Source organism: Paramisgurnus dabryanus, chromosome 6, assembly GCF_030506205.2.
Source record: "Paramisgurnus dabryanus chromosome 6, PD_genome_1.1, whole genome shotgun sequence".
Taxonomy (NCBI): Eukaryota; Metazoa; Chordata; class Actinopteri; order Cypriniformes; family Cobitidae; genus Paramisgurnus; species Paramisgurnus dabryanus.
This window is the reverse complement of record NC_133342.1, coordinates 34571382-34590296: the sequence shown is the minus strand read 5'-3', so window position 1 is coordinate 34590296 and position 18915 is coordinate 34571382. Positions and strand designations below refer to the sequence as shown.

The following is an 18915-nucleotide window of genomic DNA, read 5'->3' as shown; positions in this document are numbered from 1 at the left end:
GTCTTCTTATTGACATTTCTTTTTTTTTTGGAGCTTTAGCACAAGAATCAAAACAATGTAACAACATTTTGGTAACATAAATGTTAAACAAAAGCATAAATGTTTAAAAATCAAATATAAACAGAACATGTTCAGGAATGTAGTACTTTATTGTTATTGCGCAAACTCTTAAACTTAAACTGTTAGGGGCAGTGTCCCGGACAGGGATTAGCTTAATCCAGGACTAGGCCTTAGTTTAATTAGGAAATATAACTAGTTTTAACAAACATACCTTACTAAAAACATTACCTGTGTGCATTTTGAGGCAAAACAATGGGCACTGGTGTATTTTAAGATATGTGCAAACTGTTTCCCCCCTAGTGTTTAGTTCTGAGACGGTCTGTAAATAAAAACTGTTCAGAAGTTTGGAGGTGCAATCCTTGACAACAGGCCATTGAATTAAAATGCTTTAAAACCTTTATTTTTCTAATAATTCAGCCGACCAGAGTGGATTATTCCATTTAAACCACAGTTACACACCACAAAACACCATTCAATTTTTTATTTAAAGTCATTTGTCAACTTTTGTCCTTAAAGTCACAAAGTTTTTGTTTTTGGAATATTGTACGTAAGCTTCATCATTTTAAAAAAATAATCTACGTGCCCTCAAAATCTTTAATCAAAAAATGCAAATCTCCTCCCCTCCTCGAAACGATCTCTCTTTACTTCCGGTCATGGTGTATGACAGGTGGGCGGGGCCCGGGAAAAAAATTGCAGTGATCAGCTAACAACAACATGAATGAATGAATGAATGAATGAATGAAGCTTTATTTGTCATTGTACAAGTACAACGAAATTACAGCCATCAACCTGTCCATACATACAATACATAAAAACAAGGGGGGATAGACAGAACAGGTCGACAGAGCATTGAGAAGAAGTACAGCATTACATGAGGGAGGGTAGGTTAAAAAAAAACAAACCCCCAGACTATGCTCCAAAAGGAGTACAGTTTGGGAACAGCGAAAAAAACACCTCAGCAACATAAGCACATAGTCAGTACATCTTACAACATGAACACCACACGACTTGCAACATGATAGGTGGGAATAGGGGTTGGAGATAGCCCAGCGCAGGCAAGCAGCCATCCGGTCCTGCAGCCATATTCGGCGCTCGTCTCTGACCCGTCTGTCCGGCTGGGGGGTACAAAGTGGCGAAGGCGAGGGATTTGGGTACTGGGTGGTGATTGCATATATATGTGAGTCCGTGTAGGAGTTCGTGTGTGTGTAGGCCTTGAGAGAGTCGCTTTGCCTGGCGTCCCAAATCTCGGTGCCTCAGTCCGCAAGATGTTAAAGCGTTAACACAGCAAATTGCTATGGAGACGACCTTGATTAGGTCCAAACAGAGTCAACAATCATTAGGTGTCTTTGGGAGAGGGGTAAGGGAGTGCAAGAGCGTCTCTATGCAGTGCTCTTCCGAGGGAGTTGTTGTTCCAGCAGCGGCCTTGGCCGAGGCCAGTGCTGGATAAGGGGGCCGAAAGCAGATAAGATTGCAATTATTTTGTCTTGGGGCGAGTAGCCGCATTCCTTTACACGACTACTCTCTTAGTCCATTCTGATCCATCAGTTTTTTCAAATCCATTAACATCTCCTTGATGTTTTTCAAATCCGTTTGCATCTCCTTGATGGTATCCATATTGCGGGTAATTTCCAAGTTGTTATCCAAAATGCGGTTAATAGTCCCAGCCTGAGCGCTGACCGCTCTGCCAACCGCTTCAATCATCCCGGGCAGCTTTTTTGGACTTTTGGAAGCTGTCACCGTCTTCTTAATTTCTCGATAAACCAGGGCAAAGCATAATCCATTCAGCAAACCCCAGGTTATCATGGTTCCGAATAGATAGATATCTTCAATGTCCTCCACGGAAAGAGCCGCCAGACACACGACCCGCCACCTCTCCCATGCGTCCATCGTGTAGCCAGCAGCGAACGTTCCAGCAGGGCAGACAGGTTCCCCCGAACCCAAGCTTCTCGTCGAGAATATGGTGTCAGTTGCGTTGAGAGACCAGTTGATCAAATCCATGATTTTTTAGTTTCAAGAGCAGTGCAGAGAGAGTCTCTCAAAGTAAAGACAAAAGACTATACAACACGAGAGGAGCAAAGCAGGGAAGGTTACGGGGAGGAGAGGAGATAAAGTGCGACCGCCTTCGCTGGGTGCGACCGCCTTCGCAACATGACCAATGTTGATTCAATCAATTCTCGATGGATGAATTTAAGTGTAGCCTTACCTTTATCTCATTTCAGAATTTGTACATACAGTGGTGGGAAAAAGTGTTGGCCCCCTTCCAGATTTTTTATGTTTGTCCTTAAAGGTTTCAGATTGTGAAATAAATTTAAATATTAATCAAAGATAATACAAGTCAACACAACATGCCGTTTTTAAATGAAGATTTTTATTATAAAAGGTAAAACAAAATCCAAACACACATGGCTCTGTGTGAAAACTGTCCCAGAAGTGGCCGGCCGTATTTACCCCAAGAGCACAGCGACAGCTCATCCAAGAGGTCACAAAATATCCCACAACAACATCCAAAGAACTGTAGGCCTCACTTACCTTAGTTAAGGTCATGACTCCACCATTAGAAAGAGACTGGGCAAAAATTTCCTTCACCGCAGAGTTCCAATACAAAAACCACTGCTGAGCAAAAAGAACATAAATGCTTGTCTCAGTTTTGCCAGAAAACATCTTGATGATCCTCAAGACTTTTGGGTAAATACTCTGTGGACTGATGAGACAAACGTTTAATCTTTTAGAAAGTTTTGCTGTGTAGGGACCTGGAAGACTTGCTGTGATTAATGAAATGAATTCAGCTGTCTACCAAAAAATCCTGAAGGACAATGTCCGGCCATCTGTTTGTGACCTCAAGCTGAAGCGAACTTGGGTTCTGTGCAGAAAAATGATCCAAAACACACCAGCAAGTCCACCTCTGAATGGCTGAAACAAAACAAAATGAAGACTTTGGAGTGGCTTGACCTAAATCATATTGAGATGCTGTGGCATGACCTTAAAAAAGCGTTTCATGCTCAAAAACCTCCAATGTGGCAGATTTACAACAATTCTACAATGATAAGTGAGCTAAAATTCCTCCACAGCGCTGTTAAAGACTCATTGCAAGTTATCGCAAATGCTTGATTGCAGTTGACGCAGCTAAGGGTGGCCCAACCAGTTATTAGGTTTAGGGGGCAAGCACTTTTTAACACAGGGCCATGTGGGTTTAGATTTTGGTTTCCTTTCGTAATAAAAAGCTTCATTTTAAAACTGCATGTTGTGTTTACTTGGGCTATCTTTTATTAATATTGACATTTGCTTCATGATCTGAAACATTAAAGTGTGACAAACATGCAAAAACAAAAAATCAAGAAGGGCCAACACTTTTCACACCACTTATAATGTAAACAACACAAATATGTAATGAATTATAATTTATTCAGAGATGTGGGTTTGTGTGTTTTGCTTGCTTGTGACTCGCTTCTCCCGCGGTACGCCTCGACGGGGTCGTGTTTTTCCGGAAACATTAGTTTAAAGTTGGGTCATGTTTATTTGCGATCTTTTCCCAGGCTACGCTCACAGTCCTGCCATACGTTGTGACCAGAAGTAAAGAGAGATCATTTCGAGGAGGGGAGGAGATTTGCATTTTTGATTAAAGATTATGAGGGCACATTAACAAAAAAATAAGAAAGTTGACAAATAAGTAATTTGCAAAATACCACATTATTCCAAAAAAGTTTCATTGCGACTTTAAGCATCTCAAGCCTATGTTGCTCAATTTAAACATCATATTCTGTTATTTTATTTATCTTTGTGGAGGATTCTTTGCGAAAATATATTTTAAATATATGCTAAATAAGTTAATTTTATAAAGTATATTTTTGAAATTAAAAATATATTTAATTTTAACCTATTTAAAACAATTTACATGTTCGTAAATAAAGTTTTTCTCCCACTGCGACGTGAATATATTACCTTGGATTGAAATATATTGAGGGCCAAATATATTTTTTAAAGCTTTAAAATGTATTTATTTTTAAAATATATTTTTAAACACATTCCAAAATGCATTTCAACAAATATATTTTTGGCAATTTTTTGTATATTTTGAATTTTTTTACAGTATGGGTATAAATCTTCGTTAATGTCTTGAATAAAAGAATATTGACTAAAACATTTTGTCAGTTTACCAAGGCTAAATATACTCAGAACAGTGTTAGATGTCTTTCAATGTTGATGGCTATTATTCACAATTTGCACTGATGTGGTCTTATAACAACCCAAAAAGCAGAAATCACTATAACATGCTTAGGCACTGAGAGAGCATAGCATTAGCAACATGAAAACCGCTAATTTAAGAATCTGTGTCGAGTAAGCGTTTTAAAGAGGATTTCTGTGCAGGTTGTTTGTTCACTGTATTATAGAGTCACTGTGAGGCAAAGGGATAATAAGGGGTTTAACCCTAAAACCACTCAGAACAAATTCAGCTTACTGAAGTCTATGCCAAGAGATAAGGGATGAGCTGGCCTGCAAATCTGAATGAAAATGATATGCAAGAATAAAAAAAAAATCACTGTTAAGTGATGGTAAATCATGTGTGGCATGCATCATTAGCAACCTCTCCTGATGGTATAGCTACTGTTGTTATACATACAATTAACAAAATTATAAAAGCAACACTGTTTTTGTGCCCTCATTTTTCATGAGCTGAACTCAAAGATTTTTCTATGTACACAAAAGGCCTATTTCTCTCAAATATTGTTCACAAATCTGTTTAAATCTCTGTTAGTGAGCACTTTTGCCACCCATCCACCTCACAGGTCTGGCATATCAAGATGCTTATTAGACAGCATGATTATTGCACAGGTGTGCCTTAGGCTGACCACAATAATAGGCCACTCTAAAATGCGCAGCTTTATTACAGAGCACAATGCCACAGATGTTGCAAGTTTTGCTGACTGCAGAAATGTCCACTAGAGTTGTTGCCTGTGACTTGAATGTTTATTTCTCTACCAATAGCCATTTTCAAAGCCTCACAACCACAGACCATGTGTAACCACACCAGCCCAGCAGCTCCGGAGGTCCTAAGATCCTGAGGCCCATTGTTGTGCCATTCATCCACGACCATCACCTCACGTTTTAGCATGATATTGCACAACCCCATGTTGCAAGGATCTGTACACAATTCCCTATACCTGTTGATTCAATGGATGACAGCTGTGACAGCTTTTGCAAGTAAATGCTTAAATATGATTGGATGAGGATGAATTATTTAGTTCAAAATGCTCCAAATCGTCTTCATAAAACTACTGCTAACACATTGCCTACTACTATTTCTCATAATAAAAACTAAATAAAAAAATAATAATTGTTTATTTTACCTTTGTAGGGTCAAAGTCTTGCTGAACCGCAGGCTGTGGGCATTCCAGTGGGATCTGAGCTTGACTGCCAGCACATAGAGCAGAGTAAGAGACACAACAGGTGGAATCTTCATTCTTTTATTACTCCTGAAAAAGAGACAACCCCCTTTTTAATGCATTTTGATGGCTGGAATTTGCAAGAATAAGACCTCATGGCCTTGGGAGTAAAAGTTTAAAACAAACGGCAAAGAATAGAGCTTGACAATCTATTCGTTCTCTCACAGAACTCCACCCCAATAATAAACTTGGGGAAAACTTGGGGATTTCGGCATCTGCTCAAACAGAATGAAGGTCAGGTAAACACACCCTGGTTTAAACATTCCAGTAAAACATAATGAATGACTCCCAGTTTCCTTCTCACACCTGTAACTATCGTGTTGTAAATATTATAATATTAAAATATTTAAAATTAATACTATTTTACTAAATCAAGGCATGGTGTGTCATTTGGCATGAATTTAAAGTTTTAATCATTTATTTTACTTTTGTGTTCATCTTATAAAAATAATGATATAACAATAAATGATGATAGACCCCATATTAATAACTAAATGAACTTACCACAGAAATTTACACAAAATGCAGTTGACATGCATTTTACCTATAGAGGAGAGGAAACTGTGACTTCACACAAAACCATATACTGAATGCAGAACTTTTCAGTCATAAAAAACACCTGCAAGGCCTGAAAGAGATTAAGCCTCAGCCAAGAAAAAGTTACACAAAAGTAACTAAAAAGTAACGCAAGCATTACTTTCCATGAAAAGTAACTAACGCAATTAGTTCCTTTTTTTGGGAGTAACTTAATATTGTAATGCATTACTTTTTAAAAGTAACTTTCCCCAACACTGTTCATTAAACACACTTGTTTAAAATCTACCTCATCTCGGTCTAACTAAGGACATTAAAAAATAAAGGTTTGTTTGCATAATCCATTAGGAGTCTGATCAAAAATTATAGTTTACAAGAAAACACGTTAGACGCACTTAGATTTGCATTTAAAAATAAATTTGTTTTAATTAATTTAATTACTTTCAGACGCAAAGACAGTACTGGGCATTCAGTTCAGTTTTATTCTGCAGATTTATTAACGTTCTCATGCAAAAGACCTCTGACAGGCACAGGTCTGAGACATTGATCTAGCTTTTCATACAGTTCAACACATCTTCAGCTAAATTAAGGCATGTTGCTGCACAGCTCTGGACTTTGGTCAGTCTTGTCGAACAAAAAACTAGGGAGATTAATAGCTTTAAGAATGCCTAGCAGCTCAGAGAGGGTCTCTTTGGGAAGTGTGCGTTCCCTGCTCATGATCCAAGCGTATACATCGTGCCTCAGATCCCAGTTTTCAGTACAAGAATAAACCAGGGCATAGTTGTCATAGTCTGTAGCCAGGACCCAGTAGGGAGAAGGAGGGGCACCTGAAAGTCAACACATGAACCAGTCAGATAAAAGATTACCAAGATCAATAATTAGGAAAGACTAAAGGGCAGTTTCCCGGATGGGGCTTATCCTAAATGCACGTTTAAAAAAAACATTTTTACATCTCTTAACGTATATCAGTACCATTGTTTTCTCTCAAGATGAACACCAGTCATGTTTTATTTGTAAAAACTACTTAAAATGTCCTAATATACAGTGGCAAGAAAAAGTATGTAGGAATGAACTGGTTTTCGACAGTGATTTGCCATAAAATGTGATCTGATCCTCATCTAGGTCACGACAAACACAATGTGCATATGGCATTACACAAATAATTCTAGTTTCTTGTGTCTTTTTTGCAAACACCCATTAAACATTCACAGTGCTGGATGATGTAAAGTAACAACGTCATTTTCGCTTTATGTGGAGTGACTGTTTATGCTGCATCTTCTTCCCGAAGCGCCGTTTGGATTCGGCCTCCGTATGTGTGTGTGCGCGTGTTTAGTGCACTCAACAAATGTAGGCATGTCAGAATAACAGTTATGCTGCTTAAGTAATGTGGCCTTTTTCAATGTTTAATGACAAGATAGAGACTTAAGGAAAATTATGTAGACTTATAATATAAGTTTAATGTCCTAATGATCAGCCTACTTATTTGTATGCCCCACAGCTGACATGGAACGCTATTAACCGGTTCAGGAACGTCAGTTTTAGGGTTGAACCAAAAACCGGAAATGTTAAAATACGGTTTCTGTTCGGAACGAACCAATTGGGAAAAAAATCTGGTTCAAAGCCCTGGTTAAGACCTAGACCTGATCAAATTTTAAGCAAAATCATTGTAGAAAACTAGTGTATCGCCACTGTAATAAAGGTCTAGTCCTGGATTACTCTAAAGCAGTGTGTCTCAAACTTTTTCAGCCCAAGGACCACTTTATCTTCCAATTTTTTTCTGGAGGACCACCTAACAGAATCTCACTCTAACACGCCCCAAAAAACAACAAAATATGAAGGATAAGCTAAATTTAAGTTTAATATGCAACTGTTTCAAGTCAAAATCTATTTTTTTAAACACAGATGCAACGCTTTGTTCAGAAAATATTATATGAATTTTATTTCATTTTAAAAAGTAAATGTGAAATGAGTTGCAGCTTAATATGAACAACAAACTGCACATGAGAAAAAAACTGCAATTAAACATACTATAACAGCTTAAGTTCCACTTAATGTCATTCCAAAGAGCCATTAGTTTAAAACTGAGGTGGTGGGATTATGAAGTCTATGGTTGTAGCTATGGTAAAAATAAAAGGCTGAAAAAAAGTTCCTTTAATGTCCAAAATCACTGAAATTACAGGGATTTTACACATGAAACAAAAACTAGTACATTACAAAACTAATAGATCTGTGGATTTTAGCTGCTTTCAGTTGATGATTGATCTTTTCTTTTGACTCCTCTTTGGTTTAGCCACCGATCAATTTTTATGTTATTAAAACATAATAGCAAGAACTGATATCACAGTTTCACAAGTGCATTAAAAATCTACTTAAATAAGTGACGATTGTATAAACACTTGCCCAGTTTAGGTCATCTTTTGGCGGACCACTGGGGGGGTTTGGCGGACCACACTTTAAGAATTACTGCTCTAAAGCCTGTCTGGGAAACTGCCCCGATAAGTAATCTCAAACTAGTTTGTGTAGACTTACCCTTAAAGAAGCTGACCTGAAGTTTAGCAGGTTCTGATGGATCTGTGATCTTGGCAGTGCCCTCAATGAAGCTGATGGTGCCATTGGCACTGTGTGTTCACAGACAAAGGGTCAATTTAGCCATCTTAACAAAATATAGTGCATTGCTGTAAAGCAAAGTTTCTCAACTCTGGCCCTTGAGGTCCACTTTCCTGATCAAACTCACCTGCCTTCAATTTTCTGGTATTTCTGAAGGCCTTGATTACCTTGCTCAGGTGTGTTTGATCAGGAAAGTGAATATTGAGGGCCAGAGTTAAGATCTGCTCTAAACATTTGCAAGATTGTAGTTTAGTTATATTGACTTTTTGTATTCATGCATTTGGATTAAATATTAAAATTGTGAATACTATACTTACAGAAGCTCATCATTTCGCACCAGAATAATACCATTGCTCAGAGCATAAGTAGCCTGACAGCATTCTCCGAACTGAAACTGACTTTGTATCTTCATGATCTCGTACCATCTGCCCATATACTATTAAAAGATCAAATGAAGTATTATGAAGACTCAACATGAATGAACTTAATTAATATAATTAATATATTTTGATAATTCCAGCATTTATGTTTAGATTCTGCTGGAGGAAAAGGGTGGAGGTGTCTGAGACAGCAGGACCGGACCTAAAAGATAACCGACCCTATACCTGTACCACTGAATCATAATGGATGACAGCTGTGACAGCTTTTGCATGTAAATGCTTAAATATGAATGGATGAGGATGAATTAATTAATTCAAAATGCTCCAAATCGTCTTAATAAAACTACTGCTAACACACTGGCTACTACTATTTTTCATAATAAAAACTAAAAAAAAAAAAAAAATATTGTTTATTTTACCCTTGTAGGGTCAAAGTCTTGCTGAACCGCAGGCTTTGGGCATTCCAGTGGGCCGTTGTTCTGAGCATTGACTGCCAGCACATGCAGTAGAGTAAGAGACACAACATGTATAGTCTTCATTTTTTTTATTACACCTAAAAAATGAAACATTAATGAGTGATTTAATGCATTTGTTAGCTGGAAATGGAAAGAAAAAGACTTCAGCAACATCTTACCTGTTTGGCCTTGGGAGTAAAAGGTAAGGTAAAAATGAACAACGGCAAAGTCTGGTATTTATAAAGCATGACCATCTATTCATGATGTCACAGAACTCCGCCCCCATAACACACTTGGGGAAAACTTGGGGATTTGGGCATCTGCTCAAACAGAATGAAGGTCGGGTAAACACACCCTGGTTTAAACATTCTAGTAAATAACATTAGTAAAAGAAAGTTATGACTCATAACACCAGAATGTTTTTTCAAAATTGAAACTTTTTATTAAAATATTATTTATTAAATTATTCAAAATTGATAGTATTTTAATAAATCAAGGCTTGAGTTTACCCATTAAATCCTAATTATACCCCCCAACTGTCATGATTTTGCTCTCTTTCCTTGTTTTATTTCTAGTTCTGAGGCAGGATCATGACAGGCCCATGTTTTGTTTGGTAGCACATGGCTTTTGTCTGTGCTGCTGTGTGCTTCCTTGTCTCATCTCCTGACCCCGCCCCCTCGTCTCCTCGTTACTTATCTTGTTATTGTTTCATGATTGTCACCTGTTGCCCTCTTGATTTGCTCCCTAATTTAAAGCCCTTGGCTTTGTCTGAAAACGTAGGCAGCTGACTTGTTGCCTCATGAGGCAATGACTTTGGCTGCAGCCTCCAAAGGTCAGATTTGCAGGCTGCATACGTCAACAAGCTTATTTCAGAAAATTAACAATTATAAAATTGACTATTATTGGCTTGATGATGTATGCAGCCCCGTGCAACCCTTGAAAAAATAAGTCACCAGCCACTACTGCTTTTGTTTAAATTCTGCCTCATCCCGGCTTCAGGCCATTTAGAAATACCGGTTTGTTTGCATAATCCATTAGGAGTCTGATCAAAAATGCTAATTTAAGAAAACATGTCAGATGCACTTAGAGGGTTTTGCATCTAAGCTTTTCATATATTAATATTTAAATGCATTTGAATTTATATGTCAGCATTTAAAAATTACTTTGTTTCAGACGCAAAGACAGTACTTTGTATTTAATTCAGTTTTATTCTGCAGATTTATTAACATTCTCATGCAAAACACCACTGACAGACACAGATCTGGGTGTAAGTCAAAAAAGCTTACATTTATTTAACTTTTCATACAGTTCAACACATCTTCAGCTACATTAAGGCACACGGCTGCACAGCTCTGCTCTTTGGTCAGTCTCAGTAAGCAGAAGTGTATTGACGCCATTGGCATTGAGGATGTCTAGCAGCTCAGAGACGGTCTCTTTGGGAAGTGTGCGGTCCCTGCTCATGATCCAAGAAAACTCAACGCGGAGAACACCCAATTGAGTGCAAGAATAAACCAGAGTGTAGTTGTCATAGTCTGTATCCAGGACCCAGTAGGGAGAAGCAGCACCTGAAAGTCAACACGAACAAGTCAGATCAAAGATTACTAAGATCAATAATAAGGAAAAACATTCTCAAAATAGTTTGTGTAGACTTACCTTCGAAGAAGCTGACCTGAAGTTTAGCAGGTTCTGATGGATCTGTGATCTTGGCAGTGCCCTCGATGAAACTGACGGTGCCATCGGCACTGTGTGTTCACAGACAAAGCACTGGGTCAATTTAAACAAAGTGGAAAAACATAGTGCATTGCTCTAAAGCGTTTGCAAGATTGTAGTTTAGTTATATTGACTTGTTGTATTGATGCCTTTGGATTGAATATTAAAATTGTGAATATTGTACTTACAGAAGCTCATCATTTCGCACCAGGACAATGCCATCGCTCAGAGCGTAAGTAGCCTGAGAGCATTCTCCAAACTGAAATGAATTTGGGATCTTCATGATCTCGTACCATCTGCCCATATACTATTAAAAGATCAAATGAGAAATTATGAAGCATTTTGAAATCTATATTTTTTACACTGGACAAATGGGGACACCGGATGCAAAAATTTTCTTAAAATGAAATGAGGATTTATTAACATTAATTTATAAGAAAACTTGATTCAATCATGTTGAACTGGTGTACATAATTGAAAAACGTAGATCCAACAAGTAAAAAAAAATTCATTTTAAAAATTAAAATGTAATCATGTCAACCAGTGTTTTTTTACAAAAAAAAAAATGATGTAAGCAATTAAACTTGTTTTATAACTAACACCAACTAAAATTTGAAGGCTGAAAAAACAATTTGGTGGATTTCTATGAGCTGAAAATTATGATTTGTGTGTTTTTAAAGTAACCATTTTGCTTAATGCTATTAATTCATATTCATTTATCATGTTGCTATAAACCTGTATAGATGTGTAAGGTGTGGGGTTTACATGACGAGGCTTTTCCAATAAGGATGACGGATTGAGGGTATTCACAGCTATTAACTTTAATTTAGGTTAACACAGAGAGCAAAAAAAGACAGGAAACTTCTTTGCGCCCACAGCACACAAAAACATCTCTCCAGTCAGAAACACACACCAAAATAAAAGTCCTTCATAAATCATAAAAATAAGTAAATGCATTATAAAATAAACTACTCACGACAAGAATGATATACAAACATATAACAAACTCTGTCTCACAAATGTATTTGTTTTGTTTAATATAGAGGAAGGTTTTTGTAATCAAGCAGGAAGCAGGAGCACAAATTACTTTAATAGGAGGAAAAAATAAATAAAGTCAATAGTCCATGGTAAACCATGGTAAACATTACTCTGAATATCTGTCTTTGTGTTGACCAGAATAAATAAATGCATATAAGTTTGGATCAACTTCAGGGTGAGTAAATGATGACCGAATTTTCATTGTTGTGCACACTATCCCTTTCTAAAAAAGTAAAAAAAAAACTCCTTGTTGCACTTAATTTTTTAAAGTTGAATCAACTTGAATTTACAATTAATTTCAAATTTCTTGACTAGTGAGTAGTTGCTATAAAGTATAAAAATATTAGCTTATATCATTTATAGCAACTCCTACAAGAAAGTTGAGATTTATTGTAAATTTAAGTTAATTTAACTTAAAATTTTAAGTGCAACAAGGATTTTTACAGTATAGATATTTTTAAAAGGGTACCGTCGCAGTGACAGCCTTTGTACCTTATGTGGTTTAATAAACTAGTCAACATTTATAGTGGAATAAAACCTTTAATAACATTGTCTTAATATTCTGTTCTTTTATAAGGACAAATTTACTTTTTGATCCACTTCAAATGTTGACCACTAATATATTAACACTAGACTCTAAACATGAGTAAACACAATATCCATTTTTTTTTTTTTTTATATTTATCGCTAATTCCAACCTGAACTGTCAGATTCTGCTGGAGGAAGAGGGCAGGGGCGAGGCTAAGATGACCAGATTTGTAAAATGAAAATCGGGCATTAGTTCAATAGTCAAAATCTAATTGAAATCTTATTTATTTTTACCTATGAAATTAACAACGGGGACAGAACCTTTTCTTTGTTTTTTTTTTATTATTGTTGTGGGTTTGTGGAAGACAGAAAGAAAAACCAATTTGACTGTCCCCGTAAAAACGGGGACATCTGGTCATCTTACTCCAGAGGCGGACACTACTTAAGTATTTTTACTTTCTACATAAAAGTACATTTTCAAGTATTTGTATTTTATCAGTGTTTTTCTTTGGAGAACATACATTCCAAAGCATATTATCATAATTTATACTCCACTACATTTAACAATTTCAAGTTTTTTGTTTATATTTAATATTTAAGTACATTAAACATCTAGTATTTTTTTTTACTTTTACTTAAGTAAAAAGTTATTTCGTACTTTTACTCAAGAAAGTAAAAGTACACAATTTGTATGTAATTAGGTATTAAATCAATTTTACTATGCAATATAAAGGGAATACACAGTATGATTCTATGCTTTAATGAAGTGAACATATTTTAATAAAGTAAATTTTTTTCCCAAGACAAACACTCTGATAAAGCACAGATGCTTGGAAAATGTAACTAAAATACTCAAGTAGTGTCCACCTCTGACTGTGTCTTTAAAAGTAAATGCTGATTTATGATTGGGTGTGGACGATGAATGAATGATGAACTCAAACTTCTCCAAATCTTAATAAAACTACTGCTAACACACTGCCTACTACTATATCTCACAATAAAAACGTAATTTAAAAAATCATTGTTTGCTTTACCCTTGTAGGATCAAAATTTTGCTGAACCGCAGGCTGTGGGCATTTCCCCGAGCTGATGGCCTGGGCATTGACTGCCAGCACATACAGCAGAGTAAGAGACACAACATACAGAGTCTTCATTCTGTCTATTTCCCCTGAAAAGAGACACATTAATGAGTATTTAATGCATTTTGTTAATTCAAAAAATGGCAAGAATAAGAGTTCAGCAACAGCATCTTACCTGTTTGGCCTTAGGACTTTGTTTGAAATGAACAACGGCACTGTTGGTATTTATAAAGCTTGACCATCTATTCGTTATGTCACCTTACACCCTACTTGGGGAAAACTTGGGGATCTGGGCATCTGCTCAAACAGATGCTGAAGGTTGGGCAAACACACCTTGGTTTAAACATTCCAGTAAAATATAATGAATGACTCCCAGTTTCCTGCTCGCAGGATGTCCATGACATTTGTTTAAATTGACATCTTATTTAATCATCAAGGCATGAATTTACCCATTAAATCCTAAATGAATCCCCATCATCTAAATCCAAACCACAAAACTGTTGTGAGCAAGACAACCACTGACCTTTAACTCATTTTATATTTATACATTTAGCAGACACTTTACCCAAAGTGACTTCCAAATTTAACATTGCTATAAACATAGTTTACAAATTCTTGTTAAAGACTTTCAATTGACATGAAATCTTATGTTTCACTTCAGATAATGAATTTGACCTGACTTTAATAACATGTAAATTCAAAACACTTCACTTCATTCTTTAACAAATCTCTTATTATTGAATTATTGGTTGACTGAATTTGATTTGAGTCTATTTGACTCTATCAGTGATGACCTTGAATATATAATTTCTCTCTCCTTGTGTGTTGCACTCCAAAAAAAAATCTTTCTTACTTAATATTTTTGTCTTGTTTTCAGTAGAAATATCTAAAAATTCTTAAATCAAGAAGTATATTTTTGAAGAGCAAAATGACCTAAGAAACTAAATCTAGTTTTTAGTTAAAAAAATATGTGCTTAAAACAAGCTAAATGATCTGCCGATGGAGAAATTTTTGCTTGAATTAAGTGTTTAAGAAAAAAAGCCCATTGGCAGATATTTTTGCTTGTTTTAAGCACAAATTCACTTAAATTTCATATTTTTGGTCTTAAAACTAGATTTATTTTCTTAGGTAATTTTGCTCATCAAGAAAAAGCATCTTAATTTAAGAATTTGTAGATATTTCTACTGAAAACAAAACAAAAATATTAAGTAAGAAAGTACTTTTTTACTCAGTTACGTCTCTTATAACTGGTTATACAACTATCCTTATACAACTGTTCTTACAAAACTGTCCTTATACAACAGACAGTCCCTTATCAATGTGTTGGATAACATATCACAAACACCTGCTACACATGAGGGTTATGTTAAGGAGCAATACATTCCCCCAAATTTGGTTTTACGGGGCATTTTTAGCTTAGAAATTAACATTAACATCTCAGGTATACAATGCTTAGCAAATTTATTAGACCACCATTCAGTAAGGTTTGCCATAAACTAACAGTATTGATGATTACCAAAATGATCTGTTCTTTGTGTTTCTGTAATGGTTAATCCATCAGTATGTATACACTCTTTAGTACCAATAGTATTTTTCATGCTAAAATATAATTATTGTTCTCATCCATGAATTTTCATATTCCATAGGAAGGGCAAATACACATTAAAAGCACTGGATTTTTTTAGATGCAGTTATTTATTTGCAGTCCTTAATAATAAAAAATGTGTTAGCAAAATGTTCTTCAATTTAGATATATTTAAGATTTTAAGTCTTGTTTATTGAGATGAATTATTAAAATCCAGAGATTTTTACTTAAAACAAGTCAAAATATCTGCCTTTGGAGTGAGAAAAGTCAACTTAAATTACGCTTACTGAATTAAGTTTAAACTGGAATTAAGTTTATTTTTCTTACTGCATTGGCAGATATTTTTACTTGTTTTAAGTAAAAACCCTCTTGATTTTCATCATTTATTTCAATAAACAAGATTTAAAATCTTAAGCCACTTGTTTATAAGTAAACGTATATTAATTTAAGATTTTTCAGATATTTATACCAGAAAACAAGACAGAAATACTAAGCATGACATTCAGTTTTTGCAGTGCAGGTGGTGTCATTAATTTGTTAAGCACTGTTTATATACAGTCTAAAATATCCTGGTTAGATATTCGACACAACACAACGCTGGGTTAAAAATGACCTTCTGGGTTATTTCAACTCAACTGCATTACTGGGTAATTTTTTAACCCAGTGGTGTGTTCTGTCCAATATTTACCCATCATGGGTTTAAAACAACCCAGGATTTTTTTGAGTCTATTATCATTTTAATAAAATGTAATTAATTTAATAAATAAGTAATTATTTATTTTATTTAATTAATAATATTGTTTTCCTTTACTATTCAAATTTCGGTTTAATTTCTGGTCATTATGTAAAGACAAACTAATTCATTGCATATGTGTCTTTTACAATAACTTTGATAGATTCATGATCTTCTCCATGAATTATGAAAGTCTTTGGATCTCTAGGCTGGAAAGATTTAGATTGACTATTGAGTCGTGAAAAGTTAAAATGTTGGTACACCAAGTGCATCTTATGCTGCATCCTTCTATGTTTTTACAATTAAAATACTATAACTTGCTATCAGGTTATTCAGAAATATCGGCAGAATATTTGGCAGAATAATTACAAGTATAGAAAAAAATTCTTATTTACAAGAAAACATGTCAGATGCACTTGGAAGATTTTGCATCTGAGCTCTTCATATTTTATTCATTATAGCTACACATTAGTTTACTCTGTTAAGATGGAGATATGACACAGGAGGAATGCTGAGAGAATTGTCACTATTAAAGCCAATTCTATATCTAAACAAGCTCCTCCTAAATTTTATTTTAAGACGTTTACAAATCATTTTAAAGAGAGGAACATTTCCTCATGGTTTCAGTTAGTTTAATGACTGACTTCATGTTAGAAATAAACTGACAAAGACTTATTCATGGTACCTCAGAGATCACATGGTCCTTGATAGAGAGAGAGAGACCGAGTCAAAAAAAGTAGTTTGTGCTTTTCAGTACATCACATATCATACACGACATCAAGAGGTAAGCATTGTTTTCATTGGACTTGAGGTTAACTGTACTTTTATAATTCTTCTAATTTTCTGCTTTATAATTTGAAAATAATATGAACATCATACTCATTTTATAATGTTGTATCCACTAGTTTCAAGATAAAAAATTGTCCCAAGCTGTGACTGGGGCATTAACCTATTAAACGGTCCTAATATGTACCATTTAGGTACAAATATTTAATATCAATATGTACATCTGAGATATTAATATGAACGCTTTAGCTTTAAATGTGCACTTTTTGAAAGGGTACCACACCAGTGACAGCTACACTGCAAAAACGACCTTCTTACTTCAAAAAAAAAAAAAACTTAGTATTTTTGTCTTGTTTTCAGTACAAATATATAAAAAATTCTTAATGCACAATGCATTTCCTTGATAAGCAAAGTTACCTAAGAAAATTTGTCTAGTATTTAAACAAAACAAACAAAAACTAAATAAATAAAATTTAAGTGAATGTGTGCTTAAAATAAGCTATTTTTTTCTTGAATTAAGTGTTTAAGAAGAAAAGTTTACTTATTTCAAGATTTTTTTCTGCCTGTTTTAAGCACAAATTAACTTAAATTGTAAAATGTTTTAAATAATTTTTTAAAATAATTTTTTAAGGTAATTTTGCTTACCAAGAAAATGCATCTTGATTTAAGAATTTATTTGATATTTTTACTGAAAACAAGATAAAAAATACTATGGCACTCTTTTGGGGACTTTTAAGTGTGCATGCAAAATTTTCACAACAAATTAATGCAGTTTATTTCACGTTCTCCATTTTATAAATATAGGTATACAACAGTAAAGATCAGAGTAACAAAAATGAAGGTATTTTTATGGGGTCTTTTGGCCCTTGTGCACATTATAAATGCTCAGGTGCCACACTGGGGGCCATGTCCAGAGCCTGCTACCCAACCTGCTTTTAACTTAAAGAAGGTAATACATCCTCTAATATCACTGCATTTCACCTTTAAGATTTCTCATCCTTTCTTGTCTGTACCCTGATGTAGTTTATGGGCAGGTGGTTCGAGATCGCCAAACTTCCAGCTCAGTTTGAGCGAGGGCGATGCATCGAGACAAACTTTACTCTCGTGCTGGATGGATCTGCTCGTGTTGTGGGCACAGAGATTCTGTGAGCATCAAAACCATTTCAGCGAAATCAGTCGACCCATTTAACTTTTAGATACTTTTATATTTAAAATATAACATTTTCTTTTAATAGTAAAGGAGAGCTAAAAACAATTGAAGGAACCGCTGTGGTGGAAGACAAAAGAAATCCAGCAAAACTTGGAATCAGTTTCTCTTACGGTGGGAATCTTTTTTTTTTTGGATGTAGTGTTTAGCTTTCACCAGAACTCATTCAGTGTTTTACTAGAATATGTTGCATTATTTTAAACTGTAAATGATCATTTTTAATGACTTGACAGTTTTGCCATACACTCCATACTGGATTCTGTCTACGGACTATGAAAACTCAGCACTGGTTTATTCATGCACCGATGTCCTGAGATTGTTTCACGTGGACTTTGCTTGGATTCTGGGCCGCACCCGATCACTGCCTGCTGCCACCATTGACCACGGCAAAGAGGTTTTTACCAATAACAACATCGATGTGAGTCGAATGATCTTGAGCAAACAGCAGGGGTGTGACTAAGACCTCCCAATATTGAGATGTGGAGGGTTGAAGGTCCTGGGAACAACTAATAAGATCATTCCTGTATTCATAATAAACATCACATGTACCCTCAAAGAAAAAAAACATGCATTCTTGGATTTATGTCATTTAAATCTATTTGTGCATAATTGAAAGCTCAAGTTTTCAACAGAGGAAATTAATTCACTGCACTAATAAAAACCATGAGTTGTGTACCAAGCTGCTTTCATGACCTCGACTCATTTAGGGCCACCCTTTGGTCCTCATGACAACAGCATTAATATCATTTTTTAAGTCACTGTATCAGCGTGG

At 35.3% G+C, this 18915-nt stretch overlaps 3 protein-coding genes across 3 annotated transcripts; 1 reads left to right on the top strand and 2 right to left on the bottom strand.

Moving 5' to 3' along the window:
* Nucleotides 1–6497: 6497 nt before the first annotated feature.
* Nucleotides 6498–9784, bottom strand: LOC135767469 (apolipoprotein D-like). The gene is made up of 5 exons (XM_065277198.1): nucleotides 9657–9784; nucleotides 9442–9575; nucleotides 8960–9078; nucleotides 8565–8653; nucleotides 6498–6862 (listed from the first exon to the last, which is right to left on the bottom strand). Exons 2-5 carry the CDS (start codon nucleotides 9559–9561, stop codon nucleotides 6621–6623), a joined length of 570 nt encoding a protein of 189 aa, XP_065133270.1. The 5' UTR covers nucleotides 9562–9575; nucleotides 9657–9784; the 3' UTR covers nucleotides 6498–6620.
* Nucleotides 9785–10596: 812 nt separating this feature from the next.
* On the bottom strand, nucleotides 10597–13918 carry LOC135767470 (apolipoprotein D). Its single transcript, XM_065277200.2, has 4 exons — nucleotides 13788–13918; nucleotides 11376–11494; nucleotides 11131–11219; nucleotides 10597–11042 (listed from the first exon to the last, which is right to left on the bottom strand). The coding sequence occupies exons 1-4, from the start codon at nucleotides 13905–13907 to the stop codon at nucleotides 10807–10809; spliced, it is 564 nt and encodes a 187-aa protein (XP_065133272.1). The 5' UTR covers nucleotides 13908–13918; the 3' UTR covers nucleotides 10597–10806.
* A 2923-nt stretch (nucleotides 13919–16841) lies between these two features.
* apoda.1 (apolipoprotein Da, duplicate 1) lies at nucleotides 16842–18822 on the top strand. Its single transcript, XM_065277201.2, has 5 exons — nucleotides 16842–16934; nucleotides 17741–17885; nucleotides 17960–18081; nucleotides 18172–18257; nucleotides 18377–18822. Exons 2-5 carry the CDS (start codon nucleotides 17772–17774, stop codon nucleotides 18601–18603), a joined length of 549 nt encoding a protein of 182 aa, XP_065133273.1. The 5' UTR covers nucleotides 16842–16934; nucleotides 17741–17771; the 3' UTR covers nucleotides 18604–18822.
* Nucleotides 18823–18915: the final 93 nt, after the last annotated feature.

Bases quoted from the DNA above. Each gene is read 5' to 3' on its own strand.
- LOC135767470 (XM_065277200.2), bottom strand. From the start codon at position 13,907: ATGAAGACTCTGTATGTTGTGTCTCTTACTCTGCTGTATGTGCTGGCA. The intron at 11,220-11,375 runs GTAAGTACAATA...GTGAACACACAG, and splicing joins GTGCGAAATGATGAGCTTCT to TGCCGATGGCACCGTCAGTT. The intron at 11,043-11,130 runs GTAAGTCTACAC...GTTGACTTTCAG, and splicing joins TCAGGTCAGCTTCTTCGAAG to GTGCTGCTTCTCCCTACTGG.
- apoda.1 (XM_065277201.2), top strand. From the start codon at position 17,772: ATGAAGGTATTTTTATGGGGTCTTTTGGCCCTTGTGCACATTATAAAT. The intron at 18,082-18,171 runs GTGAGCATCAAA...TTCTTTTAATAG, and splicing joins GTTGTGGGCACAGAGATTCT to TAAAGGAGAGCTAAAAACAA. The intron at 18,258-18,376 runs GTGGGAATCTTT...ATGACTTGACAG, and splicing joins TGGAATCAGTTTCTCTTACG to TTTTGCCATACACTCCATAC.
- LOC135767469 (XM_065277198.1), bottom strand. From the start codon at position 9,561: ATGAAGACTATACATGTTGTGTCTCTTACTCTACTGCATGTGCTGGCA. The intron at 9,079-9,441 runs GTAAAATAAACA...ATCTTTTAATAG, and splicing joins AAGACTTTGACCCTACAAGG to TATATGGGCAGATGGTACGA. The intron at 8,654-8,959 runs GTAAGTATAGTA...GTGAACACACAG, and splicing joins GTGCGAAATGATGAGCTTCT to TGCCAATGGCACCATCAGCT.